General features: G+C 41.8%; 1 protein-coding gene across 2 annotated transcripts; it reads left to right on the top strand.

The window, feature by feature from the left end:
- The first annotated feature begins 546 nt into the window (after positions 1-546).
- On the top strand, positions 547-23,624 carry FAM76A (family with sequence similarity 76 member A). 2 transcript variants are annotated; one of them, XM_081085712.1, is made up of 9 exons: positions 547-816; positions 1,894-1,958; positions 5,768-5,822; positions 6,944-7,096; positions 10,576-10,733; positions 15,301-15,387; positions 17,271-17,406; positions 20,487-20,588; positions 21,344-23,624. In XM_081085712.1, the coding sequence occupies exons 1-9, from the start codon at positions 736-738 to the stop codon at positions 21,428-21,430; spliced, it is 924 nt and encodes a 307-aa protein (XP_080941838.1). In that variant the 5' UTR covers positions 547-735; the 3' UTR covers positions 21,431-23,624. The 2 variants fall into 2 exon arrangements, with proteins under 2 accessions (XP_080941838.1, XP_080941839.1); XM_081085713.1 differs by lacking the exon at positions 15,301-15,387 and having other exon boundaries at positions 587-816.
- Positions 23,625-24,953: the final 1,329 nt, after the last annotated feature.

Here is a 24,953-nt window from a genome sequence, read left to right as displayed (position 1 = left end):
TCCTCCCTAGAGTTCTTCCATTTTAGGGGTCCCAGACAGAGAGCACCCCTCTAAGTTGCCTCTCATGGTTTCCCTTTACCCCTCGAGTGACAGTGCTACGGGCCTCTCCTGCCCCGATGATGGAGGGATTCTCACACAAGCCCCGCCTTTTTCCAGCTCGGCGGTGCGGAAGTTCTACAGCAACAACGTGCCGCGTTCGGCCCGACGGTGCCCCTGGGGCTCCCGCAGAGCAGTTCCAGGGGAAACAAAACAGCACAACTTCGCGGAGGTATCGCGAGAGGCGCGGAGGAGGCCGCGGCCCCGGCGCCGGCCCCGGAGAGGAGGAGCGAGGGCGGGAACAAAGCGTGAAGGGGGCGGAGCCTGGGCGCTTCCGAGGTCGAGGCGGCGGACGGTCCCTCCCAGCCGCGTCCCCGCGTGACTGTGCTTTTACATAATCAAGGCCGCGCGCGTCATAAGTGGCGTACTCCAGTCCAGACCCAATCAGAGTCGTCGGGAGCTCCGTGTCCCGCCCCTTCGTGCTTGATGGATGTCGGAACGACCAGTGAACAGGCGCCCAGCGTCGCCGCGCCCGCCCAGGTCCGGCCGCACCCGCCCGTCCGCCCGCCTGCCGCAGCCCGCAGCCTGCCGCCGTTGCCGCCGCCGCCGCCTCCGTTGCCTCTGCCCGGTTGTGCCTCAGACTGTCAGATAAAGCGGCGGACTGAGCCGGCGGGGCTTCGAGCACGGCCCGGGCCGGACATGGCGGCGCTCTACGCCTGCACCAAGTGCCACCAGCGCTTTCCCTTCGAGGCGCTGTCTCAGGGGCAGCAGCTGTGCAAGGTGCGCGGGCCGGGGCGGCGCCTGGGACTGGGACGCTGGAGGCGCGGGCCGGAGCTCCCTGTTCTGCGGGGACGCCCGGCGGGGCCCCCCGCTCAGGGCGTGGCGGGCTCGCCTAGCTGAGGAGCCGCACCCTTCCCGCTGGGGGCTGGCGGGGCGAGTGGGGGAGTCCCAGCCCCGGCCCAGGCCCCCTTGGCGGCGTGTCCGGCTGCTTAGCAACCGCGCGGTGTTCTCGGACCCGGGGAGGGCGGGGGAGTGGACAGCGGGTCCTCTGCTTGGCCCCAGCCAGCCGCGCTGGCGACCCTTCTTGGGCTGGCGGGCCCCCCGCCGTGGTCTGCCGCCCGGTTGCCGGCTGGGGGACCCCCTGCCCCGCCCGGGACCCAACTCCAGAGCTCGGTGCTGCCTGAGAAGAGTGCCTCGAACTCGGGCGCCTCCCGGACACTTGTCAGCTAGTCTCAGAGTCGGAGGCGGAGAGGATTTTAGAAAAGGCCCGCCCACAGTCAAGCGCAGGAAGCCCAAGGGTGATGGTCTCAACATCCAGTTGCTGGCCTCGGGCCTCATCCTAACCAGCTGGGGGTCAGTTTTTACCCCTGAAGGTTTACGTTCCCTTTTTTTCGTTGACGTTGCTTCATCCTGCTTTACCTCTGTAAGGGGAGAGAAGAGCTGTGAGGCCACAGATAAAAGTCGCCAAGCTGGCTTCCAAAATGACATTATTAGACAGCAGTTTTATATACGTAAGCAGTGATGAATTTAATGCAGCACTTGCATTTCACAAGTGGACCTGCTCAAAAATCACACAGCGGTAGCGGCAGCACGAGGCCAGAGCCCAGGGCTCCTGACTCCAGCCTTCGGCTTATTCATACGTACCTTTGTTTTACAGTTTATGACCACAGAGCAGTTCCGTGTAAAGGCCGGCTTACCGCCCATATCCCCGCAGGACAGTGATGCCGGTGTGGCAGAGGGGAAACATGAGGCCCGGCGGGTTTCAGTGACTCACGGAAGCACCGTGGCTGCGCGGGGTACTGAAGGCTGTTTCCATTTCTGACCGCCTATTAAAATTACATCCTCATTTCGTTGCAGGAATGTCGGATTGCACACCCTGTTGTGAAGTGCACCTACTGTAGGACTGAGTACCAGCAGGAGAGGTACCGTTTTTGTTGACCGTGAAAAACGTTCATAGGCTTTTTTTCCTCTTAAAACTTGTAATCAATTTCGCTTTACACAGATTCTGCAGTTTTTTGTTCCTCTCCATGGGCATCTTTAGTAAAAGGCGAAAGATTTAGCTCTGGCTGGGTGGATTAGCTGTTGGGGGCCTTGTCCTGTACACCAAAAGGTGGGGGCTTTGATTCCCAGCCCTGATGGCAACCAGTGGATGTGTGTCTCTCACATCGCCGTTCCTCTCTCTTTGTCTCTTCTCTTCCTTTTCACTCTCTCTAAAAATCAGTGAGGAAAAATATCCTCTGGTGAGGATTGATTTAAAAAACAATAAAAAAAACATATCCTCAGGCGAGGATTTTTTTTAAAAAGGCAAAAGATTTATGTGATCTGAAGGGAAAACAGTATGATTCTGCAGTTTTTTTTTTATTATATTTTTATTGATTTCAGAGAGAGAGAAACATCAGTGATGAGAGAGGATCATTGATCGACTGCCGCCTGCATGCCCCCCACTGGGGATCAAGCCCACAACCCGAGCATGTGTCCTTTGTGGGAATCCAATCTGGGACCCTTCAGTCTACTGGCCCACACTCTATCCACTGAGCCAACTGGCTAGCACTGTAGTTTTTTTATTATAACACGTTGATGGGTATCAAATACACACGTTCCCTAGTTATGTCTAATTTTGATGGCTTAAAAAAAATTTTTTTTAAGAAAACATTTTTGTTGACTCTTAGAAAGAGAGGGAGGTAAAAGGAGAGAGAAACACAATGTGAGAGTGAAACATGTCATGGATTAGCTACCTCCTGCACCCTCTACCTGGGCATGTTCCCTGACTGGGAATCCAACTGGCAACCTTTCAGTAAACCAGAGGGCATCCAACCAACTGAGCCACCTAGTTAGGCTTAAATTTTTTTAAAAAATATATTTTATTGATTTTTTACAGAGAGGAAGGGAGAGGGATAGAGAGTTAGAAACATCGATGAGAGAGAAACATCGATCAGCTGCCTCCTGCACATCCCCTACTGGGGATGTGCCCGCAACCAAGGTACATGCCCTTGACCAGAATCGAACCTGGGACCCTTCAGTCCCCAGGCCGACGCTCTATCCACGGACCCAAACCGGCCAGGCGGCTTAAATTTTTTTAAGTAAACTTTTGTTCAGATCCTTGATCATTTTCTATTGTGGTTATAATCTTTATGACACTCGGAAACCACAGGAGTTCAACATGAGCCTTATGCTCCAGTATGTCTATATACAGAGTTGGAAGAATTTATGAGCCAAAAGAAGATACTTTTGGAAATGTGGCAATCCTGGAAGAGGATTTGTTAGCCCTATTCACATTTGAAACTTTTTTTTTAAAGTGTGAAAAACATGTAGGTACTTAGGTATGAATAAACACATCTTTGTGGGGGAGGTGCTTTTCTATAGCAGTAAAGTGCTTTGTGGTTTATTAGTTTAGTAAGTTCAACCTTTGTGGAACTGCGCGTGTAAGTAACAGTGCCTTAAGCATGGTGGGGCCTATTTGCTAGCTCACACATGGAAACATACAGAATATACTCTAGAAGCTTTAATTTTTAGCTTTTATATTTAGGTTTAGGTTTCGTGTGTGGGGTAAGATAAGAAGTATGACCCTTAATTCATACCATACATAAATGTTAATTCAAGATGGATCATGGAAATAGTTTCACTTTGCATATTTTCTAAGATGTTAGGAACACTTGTATATATTGATAATATATCCCACCTCTTCAATAATAAATCTAAGTATATACCAAAATATTTAGCATCACAGACTTACTGATGCCAATCCTTTTTTTAGAAGTCTCTCAATGTACTTCGCTTCTTGTACTGCCTTCGTAAAATTGCAGAAAGTTGCCCTGGAAAATATTTTTTTTGAATATCTCGTTTTAATTTAAATGTTTTCTACTTTGAGGTTTTTCTTTTGTCTGTTTTAACGTTATGGTCACTTTCATAGGAACTGTATGGTAAAATAATCATAAATAGTGAATAGGCTGGATTTGCTATATTATAATTTGTGTGATTTTATTTTTATCTCCAGAATATTGTTTAAACTGTTCTTGCACACCAATCACTTGTTTGTACATCCCTTTTTGAAGCGTTAGACTTTATTTAAAGATGATTTTTTCCCCCAAGGCGGTTCATCAGTTCAGGCATTTAGGTAATATTATGTATGAACTCTGGCAAAGGACATTTTTATTTCTGTCAGTCTTTGGCTCTTAGACAAATTGGAAATATTGACAAAATATTTGGTTAGAGCCCTGACTGGTTTGGCTCAATGGATAGAGCGTCGGCCTGCGGACTGAAGGGTCCCAGGTTCGATTCTGGCCAAGGGGGCATGTACCTTGTTTGCGGGCACATCCTCAGTGGGGTGTGTGCAGGAGGCAGCTGATCGATGTTTCTCTCTCATCGATGTTTCTAACTCTCTATCTCTCTCCCTTTCTCTCTGTAAAAAATCAATAAAATATTTTAAAAAATATATTTGGGCCCTAACCGGTTTGGCTCAGTGGATAGAGCAGCCGTGGGCAAACTGCGGCCCGTGGGCCGGATCCGGCTCAGTGGATAGAGTGTCGGCCTGTGGACTGAAGGGTCCCGGGTTCGATTCCGGTCAAGGGCATGTACCTTGGTTGCGGGCACATCCCCAGGAGGGGGTGTGCAAGAGGCAGCTGATCAATGTTTCTAACTCTCTATCCCTCTCCTTTCCTCTCTGTAAAAAAAAAAAAAAATTTGGTTATAGTATCTATATCCCCACATCTGGGATTTTTATATTCTTTTACTTATAGAGAGGAGCATAGATAAAGAAAAGTCAACGTGGATACAATTTCTGAGTTTCTATTTCAAACAGATATATTTAATATTAACCTCAAATTTTTCAACTATTCATCTGAACTAAGGAGAATTAATTTATTTTCTGCTAGTCCAATTCAGTCTAACATAACATTCCTTTTAAAAAGTATATTTTATTTTTTTTCTTATTAACTTGGGAGAGAGAAACATCAATGTGATCGGCTGCCTCCTGCACGCACCACAGTAGGGGATCGAACCTGAAACCTGGATATGTGCCCTGACTGGGAATCAAGCCCGCCACCTTTTTGGTGTATGGGATGACACTCCAACTGAGCCACACCAGCCAGGGCTCTTTGGTTGATTCTTTTTTTAAATATGTTTTTATTGATTTCAGAGAGAGGAAGGGAGAGGGCTAGAGAGAGAAAAACATCAATGATGAGAATCATTGATTGGCTGCCTCCTGCATGCCCCCTACTGGGGATTAAACCCACAACCCGGGCATGTACCCTGGCTGGGAATCGAACCATGACCTCCAGGTTCATGGGTCTATGCTCAATTACTGAGCCACACCAGCCTGGCCTTTGGTTGATTCTTGTATGTATCCTGACTGGGGTCAAACCCACAACCTTGGTATATCAGGATGATACTCTAACCAACTGAGTTACCCAGCCAGGGCTTTAACATTATATTCTTTTGAGGTTCCTCTCCATATCTGATAATTTTACTTAGAGATGTCATAATCAGAAATAACTCACTATTTTAAACCAAAGCCTCATTTATCTGAGTTAATAAAATTAATAACTACAAAATAATTAAAAGAGCTATTGGCCAGATACTCAACCTTCAGATAACCAGATGTCCAGACTATATTTCACCTTGGCACAAAGCAATGAGCAAATTCCTTGGGCTTAAGGAGGAATCAGTGTTCAGATGTCCTAACTAAAATAACTTTTTTCTTATAGAAGCCTTGTGTCTCTTTCTTCCTTTACAGTAAAACCAGTACAATATGCAAGAAATGTGCTCAGAACGTGCAGTTATATGGAACGGTAAGTAGTTTTCTGTGTACCTAACAGTAAGTGCTCAGGTCTCTTGGAACCTTACATTCTGTGGACTATTAATGTAATTACTATATTTTTATTGGAAGAACTAGTTATGTGTAAATACTTTCTCATAAAAATATATCTAGTGTTTGAATTTTCAAACTCAGCTAATACTCAGTTTTGAGGAGTTCTGTATTTATAGTCACTGTTTAGGATTGTGATTATAATTTTCCCGGAGGGTACAGCAACCAGTATGGAGAAGGAGAAAGATGGATTCCATGACTTGACCTCTTTGTTTGGTAGCAGTCAACTATTCTTTTTTACCCCCATTGATTTTCAGAGAGAGAGTGGAAGAGAGGTGGGGAGGGTGGGGAGAGAGAGAGAAAGAGAGAAACATCGATGTGAGAGAGACACATAGATTGGTTGTCTCCTGCACGTGCCTGGACTGGGACCAGGGATCACACCTGCAACCCAGGTAACTGTCCTCGACTGGAATCAAACCCAAGACCGTTGGTGCACAGGCCAACATTCTAACCACTGAACCAAGCCAGCCATTGATGAGTGATATTTTTTCCTCTCAGGGTGAGGGGTTCAGGATACTATGGTCTTCCAGGCGTTTCTTCCAACGTGTTTATACAATGACTAGAGGCCCAATGCACGAAACTCGTGCAAGGGCCTTGGCCCTGGCCCACCACCACCGCAGCTGGGGGCCTCTCCCACCTCTGTCTCGGCCCCACCTACCGCAGCATTGTCCGGAAGGAAGGAAGGACATCCGATCTAATTAACATAGTATGCTTTTATTATTATAAAGGCAAAGAGGCCTTTTCCAGAAAATTGGAAGTACTTGCTGGTTTCTTCAAAGAGCTGGTTCTGTTGAATTTCTCAAAGAAGTCCCAGCATTGACACTAATGAGTTTTTGGTTTTTTTTTCATTTATTTATTTTAAAATTAATAGTCCTTCACATAAAAACACTTTACATAGTGTTAGGAATTGGACTGCACTTGATCCATCAATATAAAAGGAAACTTGGGAAGTTTTACCATGACTATGTAATACGAATAATTGCTTTAAAAAAGGCATTGGTATTTTATAATATACTTACTTGACTCTGTTTTTTCCTCTTTTAGCCCAAACCGTGTCAGTATTGCAATATAATTGCAGCATTTATTGGCAACAAATGCCAGCGCTGCACAAATTCAGAGAAGAAGTATGGACCGCCATATTCTTGTGAACAGTGCAAGCAGCAGTGTGCATTTGACAGGAAAGATGACAGAAAGAAGGTAAATCTCTGTGTTTTTCTTTTTCTTTCAGAGACATGAAGGTGAGCCAATTGTGTTAAAAAGACCTATAACAGAAATAATGTATGATAGAATTGTGCACCTGAAACATATATAACTTTATTAACCAATGCCACCCCACTAAATTCATTAAAAAAAAGAAATAACAGAGAAAGGTTTCCCACTTCCACTCCTAGTTCTGTTATTGACCTTGAAGAAGATACTCAGCCTTTGTTTACTTCATTATCAAATGTCTAACATCTCATGAGTTAGTATCTCATGAGAACCTGAATTATAGTGGTCAATATCCCACATAAGTGAACTGGTGATTGGCAGAATTCTATAGAACTCTGTAAAGGAGAGATTGTGACTCAAGAGAGTCGTACTAACAGTTTTATTGTCTGGCTATTTATTTATTTTTACTCCTCACCTGAAGATATGTTTGTTTTTATTATTATTATTGGTTTGGGAGAGAGAGAGGAAGGAAGAGAGAGAGAGAGAGAGAGAGAGAGAGAGAGAGAGAGAGAGAGAAAGAGAAAGAGAGAGAGAACATCGATGTAAGAGAGAAATATTGATCGGTTGCCTCTCTTACGTGCCCAACTGGGGACCGCACCTGCAACTTGGGTATGTGCCCTGACTAGGAATCAAACCTGCCACCTTCTGGTGTATGGGACGACACTCCAACCAACTGAGCCACACTGGCCAGGCTTACTGTCTGGCTCTTTAATTGTTTCTATCTGTTGAAGTTAAGGATCACAAGAATATGACATAAAGGGAAGCTATATGTGAAATGATGGTATTTTGGTGGAATCAAATGGCACATAGTGTGTGTGTTTGTTTTTCTGTTTAAAGCCCCCCAGTGAGTTCCAGTTGCACTTAAAATAAAACCCAAACTCCTTCCATGGTTTACAAGGCCTATATCTGACTCTCAGTCTAAGCTGCCATCACACTCACCACTTCTTACCTTGTTCCAGCCATACTGGCCACCTTTTAGTCCATCAGACATGCCAGTCTCATTTTCACCTTTGCCTGATACACCCTTAACTGGTTTCTTATGTCACATCTCAGCTCATCAGCTGCCACTTCCTTACAAAGACCTTTTACTAATTCCCTCAGTCACTCTTTATCATATTACCCTGCTTTATTGTCTTATAGCATGTAACATTATGATAAATTATCTCATATGCTTAAATGTTTGTCCACACCCACTAGAATGTGAAGTCTTTTTTAAAAAATATATTTTCATTGATTTCAAAGAGGAAGGGAGAGGGGGAGAGATAGAAACATTAATGATGAGAGAGAATCATTGATTGGCTGCCTCTTGCATGCCCCATACCGGGATCAAACCCACAACCCAGGCATGTGCCCGACTGTGAATTGAACCATGACCTCCTGGTTCATAGGCCGACACTCAACCACTGAGCCACACCAGCTGGGCATAGAATGTGAGGTCTTTATCTTTCTTGTTCTCTGCTATATTTTCTGCATTCTGGCATATAGTATGTGTGTGCTCTCTTTCTTTCTGTGTGTGTGTTTGTGTGTGTGTGTGTGTGTGTGTGTGTGTATAGATGGAGATAGATAGATTTTGATAAGATTTTACATTATTGAAAACTATCTCCTCTCCCTTTTAATTGTCTTACCTAGCAAGGCCAAAATATTAATATGTATCTTCTAGCTTAGTTATTTATTGAGAAAAATTATGGTTCTCTTTTTCTACTTTTTAAAAAGTGACTAAACTGATTGTTTAATGAAGTGTAATTGACATACAAAATTATATAAGTCATAGGTGTATAACAATGATTTGAAATTTGTGTATATTGTGAAATGATCACAATAAGTCTAGTTAACATTCATCACTGTTGATAATTACAGAATTTTTTTTCTTGTGATGAGAACTTTTAAGATCTACTTTCCTAGCAACTTTCAAATGTACAATACAGTATTATTAACTATAGTCACCATGCTGTACATTACATTCCCAGGTAGGGGCTACATTTAAGTCAACATAGGCCATGATAAAAAGTTTAGATTTTATATTATATACGATGAGAAACCATTAGATTTTAAAGAGAGAAGAGATATAATCAGATTTACATTTAAGAAGCCCTCTTTTCAAAATAAGTCAGTTGGGGAGAAAGATAAATATCACATGATCTCACTCATTTGTGGAATATAATGAACAACATAAACTGATGAACAAAAACAGATCCAGAGTCAGAGAAGCATCGATCAGATCGTCAAACCTCAGAGGGAAGGCAGGGGAGGGTGGGGATAAGGGGGAGAGATCAACCAAAGGACTTGTATGCATGCATATAAGCATAACCAATGGACACAGACACCAGGGGGGTGAGGGCAATGGAGGGGATAAGGACACATATGTAATACCTTAATCAATAAAGAAAAAAAAAAAGAAGAAGCCCTCTTTGGTAGCTAGGTGGAAATGGTTTTATAAGAGCCTAAGAGTGGAATTAGCTCAATTTGGATGGCTCTTGCAGTTGTGAGAGAGAAGAATAGCTTTCCTTGGGTAGAAACAGTGAAATGGAATAGATTCAAACTCATGGACTGCTAATGGGTTAGAGGGTGGGTGCAAATTGGATTTTGCTAACAAGACAATATTTTAGATAAATGATGGTATGACCTACCCATATTCAAGATGGGGCAAGAGATCTAGTTTCAGGAATAAAAACATGAAAATTAAAATTCCATAAATATCAGCCCACTCCCTCCCTACCCTGATGCATTCCAACCAGCTCTGTTGCCCTGTCACCAGCACTAGGCTGTCCCACAACCCGATTTTTTAGTTAATGCTGCACAGAGGCACCCCAGCTTCAGAGGATTTTGGAAGCCCTTCTGCTTTCCTAGCCCGGTGCTCTTCTCCCTGCTGCAGAGCAGTTTCTGCTCAAAGGGACTAACTTTTTCTAATTCTGAGTGCTACTACCAGGGACTGGGGCCCTCGAATCTACTCATTTATTGGTCTTTTTCTGGAGATATTCTATCTGAGAAAAGATATATAGCATACCATTTTGTGAGCCATTTATAAGGTATTAAAACTGAAATGTAAATTTTGTTTTATCTCCTGTCTTCTCTCTGCTGAATTTTCCTAACAAGCACCAGGGAGTTATTTGTATCTTTTTAAATTCTTGGAACTTTCCTCTGGTCTCTGTTTGTTGAAGAAAACCCAACAAAAAGATACATAAAATTAGCAACTCATATTTATTAAGCAATTTTTTATGCGCCTGGCACCATGCTTTACACACATTATGTCACTAATCCAGCAGCCCTCTGAAGTAGGTACTATTACCCCCCATTTTACAGATGAAGAAATTGAGCCCCAGAGAGCTCAAGTGACTTGCCTGAGTTCACACAGCTCATTAATGGCAGAGCTGGAACTCAGCTCAAAGGTTCTAGCTCCTTATGTTCGTGTTCTCTCATATCCATGTACATGGTTTCATCTTCTTTATCTTTGTCTCCTTGTCTTCCAGGTAGACGGGAAGTTGCTGTGCTGGCTGTGTACACTCTCATACAAACGGGTCCTTCAGAAGACCAAAGAGCAGAGGAAGCACCTGAGCAGCTCTTCCCGCGCCAGCCACCAGGAGAAGGAGCAGTACAGTCGATTGAGTAGTGGCAGCCATTATAACAGGTAACCCCCTGATGCATAAGATAGGCCTAGAGGTGCTGATAGGTCAGATGGAATCGCACACAATTAGTCATAGAAGATATCATTATGTATACATTTTTCTTGGTGTTTTTTTTTTTTCTCTCTCTCTATTACTAGCCTCTGGAGGAATCTCCTTTGTCATATTTTACAATTCATATGTTTTCCAAGAACCACGGTGACTTCTATGAGGTGTCAGAATTTTCTGACTTGGTTTGTATTGTGCCTGAAGAGTTTGTGAACTTAATCCGCTTTCACATGTAATGTTCTCCTCACCCTTAGAGTGGATTATTTCCCTGGAAGATTGGTCCTTCCACTTTCTGAAGGATGCAGCTGTTTGGCCAGGAGGCTGATAGTTGTTCTAGGTTTTTCCTGGTAGTGTTGTGAAGAGTTCTGGCTCTGGATTGAATCATGGCTTTTCCAGGTTCTCTACATGAGAACTTGGACAAGTTTTTCTTTTGTAGAATGAGATAAATAATAGCATTATCGCATGGAGTTGTTATGAAGATAAATTATATAGTTCATGCATAGTGATTAGTTTTATAACTGGCATATAGGAAGCTTTTGATATATTTTAGTTACTCCTGTTTATTATTACTAGTATGATTTTATTTATTCATCTAGCAAACATTAAGCACTCTTATGGGCCAGGGACTCTGCTAGGAATGCAGAGATGAATAAAAGAATCATGCTGCTCACCAAAAGAATGCAGTCTGGTAGGGAAGGCAGACCTGTAATCAAACCATTGCAGTATAGTTCTGTGGAAGCATGGAAACATTAATTCCACAGTGGAAACGTCACGATACAGGCCTGAGAGGCAGTGGTAAATGACTGCCTTAGGAAGGCTGGAGAAGAGCTGGTGGTGGAGCTTTATCGTAGGATGTCAGAATCGTCAGATAAGCAATGGGCAGAGGCGTTCTAGGCTGAGGGAATAGCATTTACACAAAGACCTAGAGGATGTGGAACTCTGGGGAATTGAAAATCCTTTTATGTTATTGGAGCTTATGTTAGGAGCTGGGAAATGGGAGGAAAAGGGATTCTGCCGATCTGGTAAGGAACATGAACTGAATCATGGAGTCAATAAAAAAATTAACCCTGATTATTATGGAGAATACATTAAAGGAAAAAAAGACTGGGGGCTAGTTAAGGTTTCTTTTGGTTTGTTTTTGTAAAGTCCAGGTGAGAGATGTTAATACAAGAACCTCACTGAGGCCCTGGTCACTGTGGCTCAGTTGGTTGAGTGTCGCATTCACCCAGTTTCCTGGTTCTACAGCCCCAATAGATGTCTGTCTGTCTGTCTGTCTGTCTCTCTCTCTCTCTCCCTCCCTCCCTCCCCTCCTCCCTCCCCCCTCTTTCTGTTTCCCTTCTACCCTCCCTCCCTTCTCCCTTCCTCTCTCTCTAAAATCAGTAAAAACATATCTTTTTTTAAAAACAGAACACAGACTTCACTGAGGCAGTGGCTCCAAAGAGGCAGATTCAGGAAGATACTTTAGAGCAGGGGTGGGAAATGTCCAATCCCATCATTTGGTCTGGCCCTGCCAAGGCAAGAGGGGTGAGTTAATTAAATGTTTGACCAAATATAGCAAGCTAATTTTTAAGTTGATAATTTTGTATGGCCCACAAATGATGTTATAAGTACCCAAATGGCCCTTGGCAGAAAAAAGGTTCCTCACCCCTGCTTTAGAGGGAGAGTTAGATGATTTGATGAACATATAAATGGGCAGGAACTGGGTGAGTAAAGGATAATTCTCAGGTTTCTTAGATTCTTAACTTACAGAGAGTATAGGAAGGGGAGAAGAGAAGTTCCGTTTTGAAAGTTGAATTTGTTGAAGCATCAAAAAGAATTATTTAGTGGGAATTTAGCCTAGAACTCAGAAGAGAGGTTAGGATATGGCCATACACTTGTCAGTGAGACTAGAGGTTATTTAAAATGCAGATTCCTGTGGTCCCACCCCAGGGTTTAATTTATAGGGTCTAGGATAGAATTCAGGCATCTGCATTGTTTTATAAATAGCCCAGATGATTCTGTGCAGGTGATCTGAGGGACACTGTTTCCAACGGTTATGAGAGCAGTTTTTGATGTAACTCATTTTGGAGGCTGAGAACAGAACTCTAGAAGCATTCAAGAAGGGTGGGCCGAATATATTTCATATCCAAAATATGTAAACATACAACTCAATAGCCAAGAAGAAAAAAAGAATACAATTTAAAAATGGATAAAGGACCTGGATAGACATTTTTTCAATGAAGACATATAAATGGCCAATAGATACATGAAAAAGTGCTAAATATCACTAATTGTCAGGGGAGTGCAAATCAAAACCACATTGAGATATCACCTCACACCTGTTAGGATGGTTATTATTAAAAAATACAAGAGAACAAATGTTGGTCTGATTGTAGAGAAATAGGAACCTTATACACTGTTATTGGGAATGTAAATTGGTACAGCCACTGTGGCAAAAAATGTGGTTCCTCAAAAAATTGAAAATAGAACTACCATATGATCCAGCAGTCACTTCTGGGTACAGATCCAAAGGAAATAAAATCAGTATCTCAGAGAGATACCTGCATCTCCAATTCATTGCAGCATTTTACACAATAGCAAAGATATCCAAACAACTTCAGTGTTTTTCAACAGATGAGTGGATAAAGAAAATGTGGTATATTTATGGAACATTATCTATATACTAGAGGCCCAGTGCACGAAATTTGTGCACTTGGGGCAGGGGGGTGTCCCTCAGCTCGGCCTGCACCCTCTCGCAGTCTGGGACCCCTGAGGGCCAGATCCCCCCGGGGATCAGACGTCAGCCAGCAGCCAGACATCCCTCTCAGAGTCTGAGGCTCTCACAGTCTGGGACCCCTCTTTCCTTACCGCCCACCTACAGCAGAGATGGGAGAGGCTCCCACCACCGCTGTTGGCACTCGCCAGCCATGAGCCTGGCTTCTGGCTAAGCGGTGCTCCCCCTGTGGGAGGGCACTGACCACCAGGGGGCAGGTCCTGCATTGAGCATCTGCCCCCTGGTGGTCAGTGTGCATCATAGCGACCACTCATTCTGCCATTTGGTCAATTTGCATATTAGGGTTTTATTACATAGGAATAAAAGTCAAGCGACCTACCGAATGACTGGAACAACCAGAATGACCAGTCGCTATGATGTGCACTGTCAGGGGGCCAACCAGCCTGATCAGGGGCCCCAATCAGCCCCTCTCAACCTCCCATGGCCCCTCCCGTGGCCCCTCCCCCTGCCGGTGCCGCCCCAGTTGCGCCCCCCCCCCCAATTGGGGGTGGTGACTGCTGGCCAACCTCCCACAGGCCATCCCCCCCCCCCCAGGCCTAGCCCCTACCTGTGCACAAATTTGTGCACCAGGCTTCTAGTTCAGCCATAAAAAGGAAGGAAATCCTGCCATTTGTGAGAGCATGGATGAACCTGGAAGGCATTGTGCTAAGTGAAAAAAGAGAAAGACAAAGAAAGTATGGCACCACTTTATGTGGAATCTTTTATTAAAAACCAATTTCATTGAAACAGAATAGAATGGTGTTTGCTAGGTGCTGGAGGAGTGGGAAATGAGGAGATATAGGTCAAAGGGTACAAACTTTTAGTTATAAGAAGAATAAGTTCTGAGGATCTGATATATAGCAGTGACTATAATTAATATGGTATTATACACTTGAAAGTTGCTGAAAGTAAATCTTAAGCATTTTCATCATAAAAAAAATAAAGTTAACAATGTGAGGTTATGGATGTATTAATTATCTTGATCTTGGTAATCATTCCATAATGTATATGTATATCAAAATGTCACATTGTACATTTTACATATACACAATTACATTTGTCAGTTATTCCTTAATACAGTTGGGGGGATAAAAGTATGGCATGGTCAGTGGTGTCAGATATTGGAAAGAGAGCAAGTAAGAAAGGGTCTCACGTATCCTTTAAGCTCAGCAATGGTGGACAACTGTTAAAGCAAAAGGGTTGCAAACCAGTTTTAGAGGATGAACTCACTACTTACAGCTAAAACTGATTTTTAGCGTTATTGTGGGATTCAAGACACCAGTAGATTCACAGAGACATAATGAAGAAAAATGAGTTCAAATATGTCAACCTGGTGTCTAGTCCCAGCTTTACTGTTAACTAGCTATATTCTTAGGTAGCTCAATAACATTGATGAGCCTCAGTTTCTGCAAAGTAGAAGTAATATCTTGTATATACCTCACAGCATATGAAACATTCAATGTAAAAGTACTTTTTAAACTGTAAGATAGATTTATACTTATTAAAGTTTTATTGACTGTTCTCCGTAATTAATAAGGCAGGTATTAATTTTATATTTAATTGAGGCAAAGAATTTTGGGGGCCTATGGAAACCAACCACCCATACATCCAGAACCTATGAAATCAACACCTTGGTGAATTTTGATAATCAAGAACAAATAACTCTTGCAAAGAAGAGCTATATTATTATTGGTCCCATTTGGCACTTTCATTGTGATATTTTATTATTTTTTTATTTCTAACGTGTATCTCTCTGTTTTTGCCATTAAAAGCCAGAAAACACTTTCTACGTCTTCAATTCAAAATGAAATCCCAAAGAAAAAGCCCAAGTTTGAGTCAATTACAACCAATGGAGACAGGTGAGCCAATTGGAGTGTGTGTGCATGCTTCCATTTGAAATGCATACACAGTTCCTGAAACAGGAATATATTTTAGGGTGTGCTTGGAGCTAATGTATGGTTTTCAGTGAACCTCTTAGGGTCACTACACCAGCCACTTGATATCTTATAAATAAGCAGTACTGATATTTATTTATAAATCTAACCTTGTTATTAAGTAATAGGCAGGAACATATAACTGGATTTAATAGCAGTTAAATTCTGCAACCCACAAATAACTCACCACACTAATTCTAAGACGTCACCAGTGGGATGCCTTTCATTATGATCTGTGCCTATGGCCTCCTCCAGGCAGGATAGAAGACAGCCTTGAGAGGCAGAGCAGAGACAAGTTGGAGTTAAGGTAGTGTTATTCAGTCTAAGGGATGATCCATGCTTCCTTAGCCTACAGAGAGACAGTGCAATGCAGATGCAAGATCAGGAGAGACGGGGATGCATTTCAATATTTTTGTTTCATTTTAAGCCTGTCTAAATGTATATTTTTATGCCTTTCATCCCTCCTTCTCAACGATACTTTCTTTTACAAACTCCACTGTCCTAATACCTAGAGTGTCCCATCTGTGTTGGTGCAGTGGATTGCTTCCCAACAGAGTATTAGACCCAACCATTTTTTTTGTTTCTCCATGGGCCCAGCATCCTGAAGTGTTACCAACTAATATACTGTTCCCTGAATCCTTGAAATTATTTCCATTCTTGTCCCAATCTCAGCTCTCCCTTCCAGCCAGTGGTGGATTTGGGAACAGACCAGCATATAGGATTACCAGGGCTGAATTTTGCTTATTTAATGGGGTACAAAGTGTCTGTGAAGTTTACTCTTTCTTATTACCTCTGCAAGGTATCTTTTTAACAACTAGCATCATTGATTTTAAACTTCTCAGATAGTGTTAGTGGGAGGAATCTGTTGAAAACCCATGTTGAGATTGACTTGGGAGTTTGCCACTTCTTAGTTCCTTTCCTAACTAAATGTCCAGAATTCATGCCCTGGCCAGGTGGCTTGTTTGCTTGGAACATCATCCCAATGTCCCGAGATTGTGGGTTCGATCCCTGGTTGGAGCACATGCAGGAACCAACCAATGAATGCATGAATAAGTGGAACAACAACAACAAAAGTCACAGAATTCTTGATAATGGAAGTGTCAGTTAACCCACCAGTTGTAGTGTAGGGAAAATTGGCTTCCTTCCTATTAAATTCATCTTCTTTTTATCATTTTTTTAAAAGGACTGACTGTTCATTCCTGAGATGGAATGCAGCAGCTTCTTAGCAGCTGTACCACATCACAGTGCTTTGGGGCAGAAAACAGAATCAAAAGAGGAGCTCTCTGGGGAGCATTAAAGAAAATGCATGTGCTTAAACTTCTTGATCATTGGTCCGGTTTCTAGGGAAATTATCTAATCACAAAAAAATGATGATTTTCACCCATAAATAATTGGGGCTCCTCAGTGAACCTGAAACAGAATAGGTTTGCTCTTGTGAAATGGCATTTATTGTAGTCCTGAATGTGAGAGGAAATGCTGCAGGAATGCTGTGGGTTGTAGCTTGGCTATCTGATGATCAAGGTACCTTGCCTGCGCAGTTTAGCAAATGCTGTTGAGTCTGACGTGGGTGGACATTGTGCTTAATGCTGGGAATTCAGATAGTGGCTCCTCCCTTGAGCTTGAAGTCAGTGGCCTACAGTGTGTTCTCAGGTAGAAAAAAAATTTCCTGAGCATTTATCTCTGTCTGTTGGGACCTTGCTGCCAGGTGTATCTTCAATTTGACTCAAACTCATAAAAATTAAGAGGGGAAAAAGAAAAAAGTTTATCCATCCAAGTTATGATTTTTTTCTATCCATTTTTCTACTCAGCTTTTCCCCAGACCTGGCTCTGGACTCACCAGGCACTGACCACTTTGTCATCATTGCCCAACTGAAGGAAGAAGTGGCCACTCTAAAGAAGATGCTGCATCAAAAAGATCAAATGATTTTAGAGAAGGAGAAGAAGGTATGATTTAATTAGTGCCTCTCAGGCCAGAATGATGACAGGGTAAGCTATGTGGACTAGGGCACGATGCTAACTCTATTTAACTGTTCTTAGTTGGGTACTTAACATGGATGCTTTGAGAGAGAGCCAGTGGCAAGGTTGGGATATCCTGGGGAGAGGTTTGTTGTCTGCCAAGGTAACTCATGGCATGGTATCACTGTAATGGATCCATCTCATTCAAGTGGGTTTAGAAAGTTGATTTTCTCAGCATTTGGAGGGAGCTTTCATTTCTCAGGGAGAACTTGTGTTAACCAGGCTTACAGAGAAAATGTATAAAACCACAGTGCTTCCTCTTAATTTACAATACGGCATGTAACTGGATATTATTTTTCTCAGTATGAGCTTCCTTGGAAGGTTGTAATGAGAAAGTGCTAAATGAACATGGAATTGGGATAGGAGGAGGTAGTTATGTAATTGGAATTTTTAATGCTCTCAGGCTAAGAGAACCTGATGCCTCCATCTCTGTTATTGGGATGGCATGTCCGTGGGACAGTAATACTCACAATATGTGGGCGAGGTCTCCCTTCTCCCTGGACAGTGTTCAGGTAGGCCTTCCTTTATGACTCTTGTGTCACTTCGCTTCCATTGCTGACAACCCCCTTCCTGAGTGACCCACTTATTAAGCACACTGTGCTCGCTTTGGCAGCACATACACTAAAATTGGAACGATACAGAGAAGATCCGCATGGCCCTGTGCAAGGATGACACGCATATTCATGAAGCGTTCCATATTTGAGAAAAACAAAACATTAATATCTTCAGTAAAGTCTTATTCTGTTGTCCTATGAGTCATCCTTCCTCTTTAAGGGGACTTTTTCCATCCTTGTTCTGATTTGTGTCTAATATTTATTTTCACATTCTTAGAGAGTATCTAATTTTTGCCTTAATATATTAATGAAAATAATAGTAGCTAACTTCTGTTGGATGCTTACTATGGGCCTGACTCTATTCTAAGTACTTTATACATATTAACTAATGTATCTTCATAACAACCCTTTAAGGTAGGAATTATTATTATCATCTTATTTTTTAAATGAAGACTTTTAAAATTTTCATTTATTGATTTGAGAGACAGAAAGAGAAGTATTGATTTGTTGGTCCACTTATTCGTTGTTCCACTTAATGGTTGATTCTTGTGTGTACCCTGACAGGGGATCAAACCTGCAGCCTTGGCTAATTAGGCTGACACTCTAACCAACTGAGCTACCCGGCCAGGGCTATTATCATTATCATTTTATAGATGAAGAGTGCCTCCAATATTTTTTCTCTTAGGGTTCCAATTCCTTCAACTAGCTGTTTTTCTCCTGAGCTGTATATTATCTTGTGCCGGGTTTGGAATGCTGTTACTCATTCCAGGAGCTAACACAGACATTTATAACATTAAAACCTTCACATGCAGCCGAAACCGGTTTGGCTCAGTGGATAGAGCGTCGGCCTGCGGACTGAAAGGTCCCAGGTTCGATTCCGGTCAAGGGCATGTACCTGGGTTGCGGGCATATCCCCAGTAGGAGATGTGCAGGAGGCAGCTGATCGATGTTTCTCTCTCATTGATGTTTCTAACTCTCTATCTCTCTCCCTTCCTCTCTGTAAAAAATCAATAAAATATATTTAAAAAAAAAAAAAAACTTCACATGCAGTCTTTCAATCTAATTTCTACCTCATTTTACAGATGAGAAAATGGACCTAAAGAAAGTAAATGATGTGTCTGATTCACATAACTAAGTAAATGGCAGAGCAAAGGAATGAACTCAAGTCATTACCACTATACCGTTCTTTCTACTGTGCTGTGCTTTCTTCTTCCAGTAAGATGGAGATTCATGGGAGAAACCAATATTCTCCCACTTTACCACATGACTGTCAGATGAAAGTAGACTCAAGTATATTTTCTTCATGGACTAGATCAGAATGGCACATAAAAGGATTTTTGCAAAATAGAGACAAAATGAACACTTGTTTCTACTGCTTTGCAAAGTTAGGGTTTAAAAGGAGCAAAAAACAAATAGTAGCTTGTTCCCTAAAACTTTCAGGATCAAAGTCACACTCCTTGGCTTGGAATGCAGGCTCTTTCATGTCCTGCCTCCCTATCTCTAGCCTCATTTCCTGTCATTCCCCATGCACATCAGCCATTAGAACAAGCTCTCAGTTATCTCATTCTCTCTGCCTATGCCCTTGCTGTACCCTTTGCTTAGGTACCCTTCTCCTTTGCTCATGTTCCAGTTGCTGCTTACACCTCAAAACGCATCTTACACCTGATTTATCTGATTTAAGTAGCTTTTCTCTGTGCTTCTTGAATTGCATAGTCAACAGAAGAAGGCCTGGGGTTTGAATTTTAGCTCTGTTACTTGCTAGCCTATATGATCTTGGCTATGTTACCTAGCCCTTTCTAAGCCTTAGTTTCCCATCTATAAAATGGGAAGAAGAATATTACTCCCCACAGGGTTATCATAGTATTGAATGAAGTGATTCATCAGTTTTATTGGAGCAGGGTAAAAATTCAGTACACGGAAGCAGCTATTATTCTCATGGATATTCTCAAGTCATCAGTCAGCCTGGCCAGTGTGGTTCGGTGGTTGAGCATGGACCCAAGAACCAAGAGTTCACTGGTTCCATTCATGGTCCGGGCACATGCCTGGGTTGCGGACTTGATCCCCAGTAGGGGGGGATGCAGGAGGCAGCCAGTCGATGTCTTTCTCTCGAAGTTTCTATCTATCCCTCTCCCTTCCTCCTTCTCTAAAATCAGTGAAAACATATTTTAAGAAAAGGCGTCAAAGTGTATTATAATCACTAATTTTTTTGAAGGTATACATGAAATTTTTCAAACCTGCTAGTGGTTAAGTGTCAGAAATGCTACTACAGGATTTTATGTCATTTTCAGGAAATTCTTAGAAAAATAGGATATGGAATTCTCTGGCTTTGATTTAGGTATGGATCTTCAGGAAAGCCCTGGACTTTATTAATTTGGGGTACTATTTAGTTCTCTGGTAATGAAACATTTTTTATTGCGCAGAAATTTATTCTGGTTACTTTGCCTTTTCCCTCAGATCACAGAGTTGAAGGCTGATTTTCAATACCAAGAATCTCAGATGAGAGCCAAAATGAACCAAATGGAGAAAACCCACAAAGAAGTCACAGAACAATTGCAGGTGATGACTGCTCATTTTATGTAGTAACTCGTGTGTTTAATTGATTACATTTTAAGTGATCATCTCTTAGATTTATTTTTTTTCCAAGTATTGACAAGTCTAATCCACCTTATACATGTCTTCTATTGTTTCGTTCTTAGATGTGTTCTGATCTTTCCCCCTCAAAAACAGGAATTAATAAATATTTTCTTTGAATTTGGGATAAAGTAAATGTGATTCCAAATTTCTGAATTATAAATTCTGTTTATCCAGCACATTAGGGCACTCCATGGTTTGTTTGTGTTGCATAAAACATCCTTTTGTAACGGTGGATCCCAGGAGATTGAAGTATCTTGATTAACCTCCAGCAAATATCTTCTTTCCCCCAAATATAGCTCTAGAGCTTGCTGTTGTTTTCTCTAAAATATGTTCATCTCTTGCCCTAGCCAGTTTGGCTCACTGGATAGAGCATCGGCCTGCGAACTGAAAGGTCCCAGGTTCGATTCCGGTCAAGGGCACATGCCTGGGTTGTGGGCTCGATCCCGGTGGGGGACTTGCAGGAGGCAGCCGATCCATGATTCTCTCTCACCATGGATGTTTCTATCTCTCTCTCTCCCTCTTCCTTCCTCTCTGAAGTCAATAAAATATCTTTTAAAAAATAATAAAATATGTTCATCTCTTTCTGACCATCTACATCTGCCTGCATCTGCATGAAAAGTGTATCCTATCCTGTTAAAACATCCTTCTTGCACTGTTTTTTTGTTTGTTTGTTTAAGGCCAAAAACAGAGAGCTTCTGAAGCAAGCAGCTGCCTTGTCCAAGAGCAAGAAGTTGGAGAAGTCAGGAGCTATAACCTCTCCGTGAGAGACCACAAGGAGGTCCCCAGCAACAGCAAATGGATTCCTGGGTTAGGGTTGGCGACTTGGGAACTGCAAGTTTTCTTAAGAAATCTCTATTTTATTACAGTTAGCCTTTGTGTGATTGCAGTGGGCTGAATGGAAACACCTGTTTTTCACTGTGTTATGATTGCATGCTTGAATGTTTGGAGTTTCAGGCTCTTTTTCTCTCACTCTCACACTCCCAATCCTCTCTCCTCCCTTTCCCCCACCTTCTCACAGTACTACTAGCTCTGTCTCTCTCTGTACTGCTTTTTTCTTCTTCTTCTTCTTTTTTATGGTGGTTACTGCTCAGTGTTATGTGCAGAATGATTTTTTTTGTCCGTTGTTGAATCCTGCCATACCCATGAACAAATAGTTTGGCATTAATTTCATATCACTGCCACCCTCTGAACTTTGAAAACTGCCACCTTAAGACTTGGTATAATGGATGAAGCTTTCTCTCTCCAATAAACCTTTTGCTTCAGGGTATACCCTTGGGTTTATTTCCAGGTATATTACGTATGAACTTTGTACTATGTATAGCCAGAATTTTATTTATTTAAAAAAAAAAAGAAATTTTCTTGGCAAAGGAATAATGGTAGCCTAGCTTGTTCTTCTTGTAAAAGTGATGCCTCTTTTTTTAAAAAAGTCCTACTCTAGCTTTTAGTAAAAGAATCAAATCTTTTCTTTCTTGTTATCTTGGAGTCTTAAAAACTGATTGTTAAGGTGAAACAATTCAGTGCATAAGAATGGAGTTAAGTGCCTTTTGGAGGATTTCTTGGAAGAGCATTTAAGAAGATACTTAGGGTGGTAGCAGAGATTTGAATGGTCTGTCTTTGTAAGTAAGGGCAGAAAGAAAGGTTGTCCAGGTTGTACTGGACACTTCCCTCCCCTACCCCTTTCCTGATCGTTTTTATGTGACTGTTTTAAATTCTCACACTGCCACTTCTTTTAACAAAAAACCAAAAACCCTTACTTGGTTAGATCAGTTGTCATACTTGGCCATTGTCAGAGAACATTTTTTTTTACATGAGCAGATTCAAAATGGGATAATATTTAAACTACAGAGCTTTTTGGGGGGTCAGTACAGCTGCTCAAGTATGAACTCTGAGTCTGGTTGAAAGAAATGATATCACTGTAACTTCTCCCCTCCTCACCTTCTCCAGCCTGTATACTCCCTATTTTTAACATAAATGCATTGAAAACAGGTGCTGTTCTCAGAAGCAGTTTGGTCTTAGCCAGAATTGTTCATGTCCTATTCTCTCTTCTTGACCCAATAAACAGGCACATGGTTTTACTTTTCTAGGAGAGGGGATAAGTTTGCATTTCTAGCCTTACTCTCAGATCCTCTATATGATGTTTGTGAAAGAAATTAGAGACATGTAGTGTGCCATGATACAGTAAAACCAGTTATCTTGGAATCATTAACGCAGAGGGGTACTTGAGTTAGAGGAAATCATGAGGGCAGAGGACATTTGTACCTCAGGCTACCAATATTGTAGCAGGAAGTTCAACTTACTAGGCATTTCCTAGAAGCAAACACTTACCAGTGTGATAGCATTCTCACAAGGGGACCCAGGCATATAAGGGGCAGATGTGGGAATGGGAGGCTTCCTTCTGATAAGAGAAACAATAGGCTCTGCTGTTTCTATATCACTCTAGGAAGGGTTGTAATGTTTCCCTCCAAGCAAGGGAAAAGGCAGTGCTAAATAGTTTTCTAACTTTTTGAATGAGAAACTTTTAGGTAAAGACAAACTGTCAGATAATATTTTTCAAATGCACATATGTTGACTGTGGGGAAAAGATTGTAAAAAAAAGTTACAGTCTGGTTTTTGTTTAATTTTAAAGACTTGAGAAATTCTGTTACATGAAGTGACAATATAAAAGCATATTTTATACTAAATCTTTTTTTAAGATCTTGGCACTTATATAAAGCAAATTCACGCATTTTCTAACTTTCTACAAGTTCTAAAAAGGGAAGGAAGAAACCTCAGTCTTGCAATTTTGGTTTTTAAAAATCATGACACTGTTTTACCATGAAATTGAGTAGCTAACTTTTGGTAACACCTTTTGTTTATTTGTATGTTTGTGATAATGGACATTTTAAAACAGGAATGTTTTGGTTTGTACAGACTTTGACAAATGTGCATTAATAAAAATTCATATTGAGTCAAGTATAATCATTGGTGTGGCTTTTTTTCTCATTTATTTTTTGCTGGTTCACCAGTAAATCCTATTATTCCCTTCAACTTAGAAAACAGTCAGTTTTGACCGGTGGCTGTGGCACAGCAGTTGAGGACCTAGGAACCAAATGGTTGCCATTTGATTCCCTTTCAATTACCAGTCAGAGCACCATGCCCTGGTTGTGGGCTTGATCCCTAGTAGGCAGCCCATCTCTATGATGTTCCTCTCTCATCGATGTTTCTATCTATTCCTCTCCCTCCCCTCTCTCTAAAAACCAATAAAAAACCATATATAGCCCTAGCTAGTTTGGCTCAGCAGATAGAGCATCCACTTGTGGACCAAAGGGTCCCGGGTTTGATTCCAGTCAAGGGCACATACGTTGGTTGCAGGCTCCTCCCTAGCCTGGGCCCTGGTCAGGGCTTGTGCAGGGGGTAACCAATCGATGTGCTGCTTTCACATCGATGTTTCTGTCTTTCCCTAAAAATCAATGGAAAAATGTCCTCAGGTGAGGATTAATACACACACCCATATGTAAAAAAAAAACAGTTTGTCTTGCTTGTCAACCTAAAATATTTGAAGTCTGCCCTGTCCAGTGTGGCTCAGTTGGTTGAGCATCATCCCACACACTGAGGGGTTGCTGGTTCAATTTCTGGTCAGGGCACGTTTCGGTTGCAGGGGGCAGCCTCTCATCGATGTTTCTCTCTTACTCTCCCTTTCCCTCCCTCTCTAAAAAATATATTTAAAAACAAATTTAAAAGCCTAACTATGCTAATAGAGAGTTTCACGTCCATCAGAGAATAGCTCATTCTCTTTCTTTTGTGACTTTATCCAGTTTAAGTGCTTGCTTTGTTATAAGCACTGTGCTAGGCAATGAGTATACAGCAGTGAAGAACATCCACAAAGTGACTGACCTCATGTGGCTTCCATTTAAGTGGGATATTGCACAGCTCCATTGTTCCTTGATTTTATATTTTATCCTTATTCAAAATATAATATAGGAGGAGCTTACGGTATGAGTGAAAGGTTTTTGAGATACCATCTTAAGGAGAAGAATGTGTTAGTTTGAAACCTTGGTGTTAGTTTAATAACAGGTACCTTTCAGATATTATCACTTACATCCTAGTCATTCTATTTTATAGACTCCATGACAACTTATTTTCTCTAAAGAAGTTTAAGATAGTCTTATTTTGTAGGTGCTATGGTCTGAATGTTTGTGTTCTCCCCAAAATTCATGTCAAAATCCTAACCCAAACATGATAGTATCAGGAGGTGGGGGTGCGTAGGCTCTGCCTTCATGAACGGAATTAGTGCCTTTATGAAGGAGG

The sequence above is a fragment of the Myotis nattereri genome (genome assembly GCF_964212035.1).
Source record: "Myotis nattereri genome assembly, chromosome: 3".
Classification (NCBI taxonomy): Eukaryota; Metazoa; Chordata; class Mammalia; order Chiroptera; family Vespertilionidae; genus Myotis; species Myotis nattereri.
The sequence above is the reverse complement of the archived record's forward strand: the minus strand, read 5'-3'. Positions and strand labels throughout refer to the sequence as shown.

What these genes read in the sequence shown, in the direction of transcription:
- FAM76A (XM_081085712.1), top strand. Translation starts at nt 736, where the DNA reads ATGGCGGCGCTCTACGCCTGCACCAAGTGCCACCAGCGCTTTCCCTTC. An exon ending in AGGGGCAGCAGCTGTGCAAG is followed by an intron (nt 817 to 1,893) that starts GTGCGCGGGCCG and finishes ATTTCGTTGCAG; the next exon opens with GAATGTCGGATTGCACACCC. An exon ending in ACGTGCAGTTATATGGAACG is followed by an intron (nt 5,823 to 6,943) that starts GTAAGTAGTTTT and finishes TTCCTCTTTTAG; the next exon opens with CCCAAACCGTGTCAGTATTG.